The 3,885-nt window shown below is 41.2% G+C and overlaps 1 protein-coding gene across 1 annotated transcript; it reads right to left on the reverse strand.

Moving 5' to 3' along the window:
* Window positions 1-225: 225 nt before the first annotated feature.
* On the reverse strand, window positions 226-1,441 carry LOC119547781 (TATA box-binding protein-like 2). The gene is made up of 2 exons (XM_037854792.1): window positions 1,310-1,441; window positions 226-1,254 (listed from the first exon to the last, which is right to left on the reverse strand). Exons 1-2 carry the CDS (start codon window positions 1,363-1,365, stop codon window positions 309-311), a joined length of 1,002 nt encoding a protein of 333 aa, XP_037710720.1. The 5' UTR covers window positions 1,366-1,441; the 3' UTR covers window positions 226-308.
* Between the last annotated feature and the right edge of the window lie 2,444 nt (window positions 1,442-3,885).

Below are 3,885 nucleotides of genomic sequence, written 5' to 3' on the forward strand. Positions count from 1 at the left end.
TGTAAACAGGGCACGTGCAGAACTTTGGTTTATGACAAATGTTCCCAGCATTTCGCAGGACAATACAAAGCGATTACTGGATACTGGCTATCTCGGAATCTCTATTCCGATTAAAAGTGGATTTGGCTCAAATATACAACGGTAGGAAAAAGTTATAATATCAAGAGAGTAATAGAATAGAATTTTGCAATAGTGTTATATTTTTAAAGATCCTAACATTTTTGGTTTTCTTTTTAGACATAAAGAACTGATTATATTTGTATTTCATGCTTCTTGTAACAAGATTATATAAACATTTAAAAATTATTTCAAGAGTAGAGCAGCAGTCCCTCTTTGTCCTCCTCCAATCTCTTTTCCCACAACAACTTATAGGACAGATCACCCACCAACTTTCCCTCCCTTTCTGCATCCGTGGGATAGCCATTCTTGAATCTAGCCAGAATGGGCAGAAATGTAGATATGGCCTCACGGGTCTCACTGTGCCCGTTGGAATGAAGGACCAATACAAATCCCGTTGGAAAAACTGCAAATCGCACAGCCTCTTTTTCGTCAGTGTAGGTGATAAAGGGTCGCTTGCTCCAATTGTAGGTCACCTCCTCCGCATGGAGGCGGCTCATCAGCTCCAAATCGAGTTTAAAGGGCATGCTAAAGGAGGCATTCACGATGCTCTTGCCAAAGTTCTTAATATCAGTCTTGTAGTCGAGATCCTGCAGGACTCTGATTATCTTGAACAGGGCAATCCTGGCGGAATCCGAGTTTAAGGCAGTGGCCACAATCTTGCCAGAAGCATGGATCTTAACCTGGGCACTGGGATGGGTTATCTTCACAGACACAGTTGGATGACTAGCCGGATCGTATCGGGAATCGGCCATCAGCAGGCACAGTTCGTACATATTGAACCGGCAATTGAGGTCCATTTGGCAGATGAAGGGTCTGTAGAGCAATTGCAGTTGCTTTTCCACTTCGGTCAGCTTGCTTACGTCCTCGAACACATTTTCAAAATCAATTTCAAAGTCGGGTCCCATTGGATCCCCTGTCTCTCGCACCTTATCCCAAGGTATATCGGTGGGACTGTTGTTGAAGTAGTTCTTAAAAGGATAGTTATTGGAATTGCTAGTCTCCACCTTCAGTCGCTTGAGTAGGAAGTCTTCCCTTACATCATTTAGGTTAAGTTCTTTAAATAGTTTATCTAGATTGGATTGTTTAGCATCAGGTATTTTCTTATCCCTTAGGCAGTCAGCTTTTGTCTCTTTACTGTAAATGGTAAATTAAGAAAAATGGATCTTTGGGAAAAAGGTTAAGGACCCACTCTTCCCCATCGTCCAGATGCTTTAGGTCCTTGAGTTTATTTATCATAGAGTCCATTTACACTTATTTGTTCTATGATTTTTTCAGAAATTTGTTACTCAGAGTAATGAAGGAGATAAATCATTCTGAAAGCAAAGGCAAAACTGAAACTGAATCTACAACTCGTTGAGGTTTCAAAAAACAATATATTTTTTTTAACGATTTTAATCCCAACAACTTATACATAATCCCGCCATCAAGGTGTTTTATTGCCACTTATTTATCAATCAGCGTATGCATAAATAACAACAGATGAAATATTCCTTCATTTATTTTTATAATTCGCAATTATGAATGCAAATGAATCACTCTGATTGGCCAAAGCAAAACGTTAATCCTGTCTTTCACTCGACTGAGTAATTGCCTTGGCCATCTGATGCCTTTACAAAGCCCGCATATCAGTTAGTCATAAAATCTAGAGGGTTACAGCCCATTATAGCCCATTTGTTGCTGTAAGCACATGACAAACCATAACAAATTACCAGCAACAAAAGAGCTGAATGGAATAAAAAAAATAAAAAGCCGGACATTTCAGTCAACTTATGCGCTTGTCAAGCTTATATTTACACCCAGTTGACCATATTTTATGTCGATTCCGGTTATGAAATTTACAGAGCTGTCAGAAAGAGTTCGGCGACATTTTAGTAAATATTGAAATTTAATCAAGCAAAGTGCAGTGCACACACGCGCGTGTGTATACTGAATGTGTATATGTATATGTGTGGCAGGACGACAAGGATATGAACACGTCCACCCCCAGACACCTGTCACCATCGTCGCCTGCACTACCTTCCAATTGCAGGATGATGGTCCTGCTCCTGGTTCTCTGGTTCTGGTTCTGCCAGGGTTGTGCATGTGGAGGTGGATGTGTGTTTGTCGAAGTCAACAATCAATTGAATCGATTTCATTTTACAAATTGCGTTGAATTTTGTGGTGCAGCCACCACCACCAGCTGCAATTGACGGCGAAGCCAACGGCAACAATAACGAGCCCTGGGTGGTTTTCTCTCTATATATCAGACGTAACCACCAGCCACCCAACCATCGAACCACCCATCCACCCATCGACTCATTCACATCCACCCACACACTTGTGGGCATGCAGATTGGGGACCACTGTCTTGTCAGAGTGATTTTGATGGTCAATTGCTACGCGCAACTGCTTTTAATTGGAAGAGAACGTTGTGATGGATAACCAAATAACCAAGGATATACAGGCCAAGATACTGGGCGAATGGGAGAATATCGATTGGCTTTTCTCTTTGAGCAGAAAACAGGCAAAAATAGCTACTAAGCTAACTTGATTTAAATTTCATTGGCCTCGACCAACCAATTTTGCCAATTCAGTTAATACACTCATCGAAATATATTTGGTCTTAAAATTAAATTATAAAAGATTATTCATAAAAGGTAAAAATTATTTTTTTTTAATTTTACAAATAAACACATGAAATGTAAAAAGAAATTGCTACGGATTTAAAGTCAGGAGTAAGTCGTCCCACTGAAAGAACATGATTAACTTTAGATATCAAAAAAGTTCTTGCATACTTTTAGGCACCTATAAAATGATTGTAAAATAAAATCGTTAGATTTTTTTATTAGAGAGCAAGAAAAGTGTCTAATTTCCACACAGTACTTTTTCCAGTTGTGGTATATTTGCGAGTGTACTTACCAGAAACCCGAAAACCCATTTGTCATACACGAAATTGCAATTTAGACCCTAGCCCACATAATGCCCGTGCTTAAATCGATTATAGACCATTACAGGCGACGCCTACGCAGTGCGCAATTAATATGCTTTTTGGATTTGCCATTGCCACGGCCATTGGCTCTGGGGTCTCGGTTTGGGGATTTGGAATAGGTATACGAATAGGAATACGAATAGGAATAGGAATGGAATTGAAAGTGGGGCCTAGGGACCGGGTACCGCGGCAGTGCATCTGCAATTTTGCGCTGCTGTAATTAAAAGTTGTGGCGCCAACTGTGGCCAGGAATAAGGGTTTACCCCGGCATTGGGGGCGGTACCAGAACCAGAACCCAAACCCGAACTCGAACCCCAACCACCTCGCCAGGCGGCGGTGCCCACTCATTCTAATTCAAATTGAAGTGGCGTTTTTGTGTTGTGCAAGTAATTAGAACATAAAGTGGAATCGAAGCGCCGGCCAAGCCAAATTACATTTGCCGGAGTCAGTCGGCGGTTTCAGACCCCAAAAGCCCACCCGATGGACAATCGGAGATAAGTGCAGGCAGGCATGAAATATAGCAAATAAAGCTCCCGGTGGTGCGGGTGGTTTTCGGGTGGTTTTTGGGTGGTTGGTGGTGCACTCGAATAAAATGTCGCCGGCACGCAATGTTTTCATTTAGCTAATAGTCATTAGGCAAGCGACGGGTAACAATTCGAATAATTACAATTCCTTTTCGTTTGGGAATTGAAAGGGGACCTGGGAACGGGCCATGTAATCATTTTGTGGTTCCTAATGATTCCATTTTTGCTGGAAAATTGATTAAAACAAGCAAGGTAGCTGATAATGAGCTTAAG

The sequence above is a fragment of the Drosophila subpulchrella genome, chromosome 2L (assembly GCF_014743375.2).
Source record: "Drosophila subpulchrella strain 33 F10 #4 breed RU33 chromosome 2L, RU_Dsub_v1.1 Primary Assembly, whole genome shotgun sequence".
Taxonomy (NCBI): Eukaryota; Metazoa; Arthropoda; class Insecta; order Diptera; family Drosophilidae; genus Drosophila; species Drosophila subpulchrella.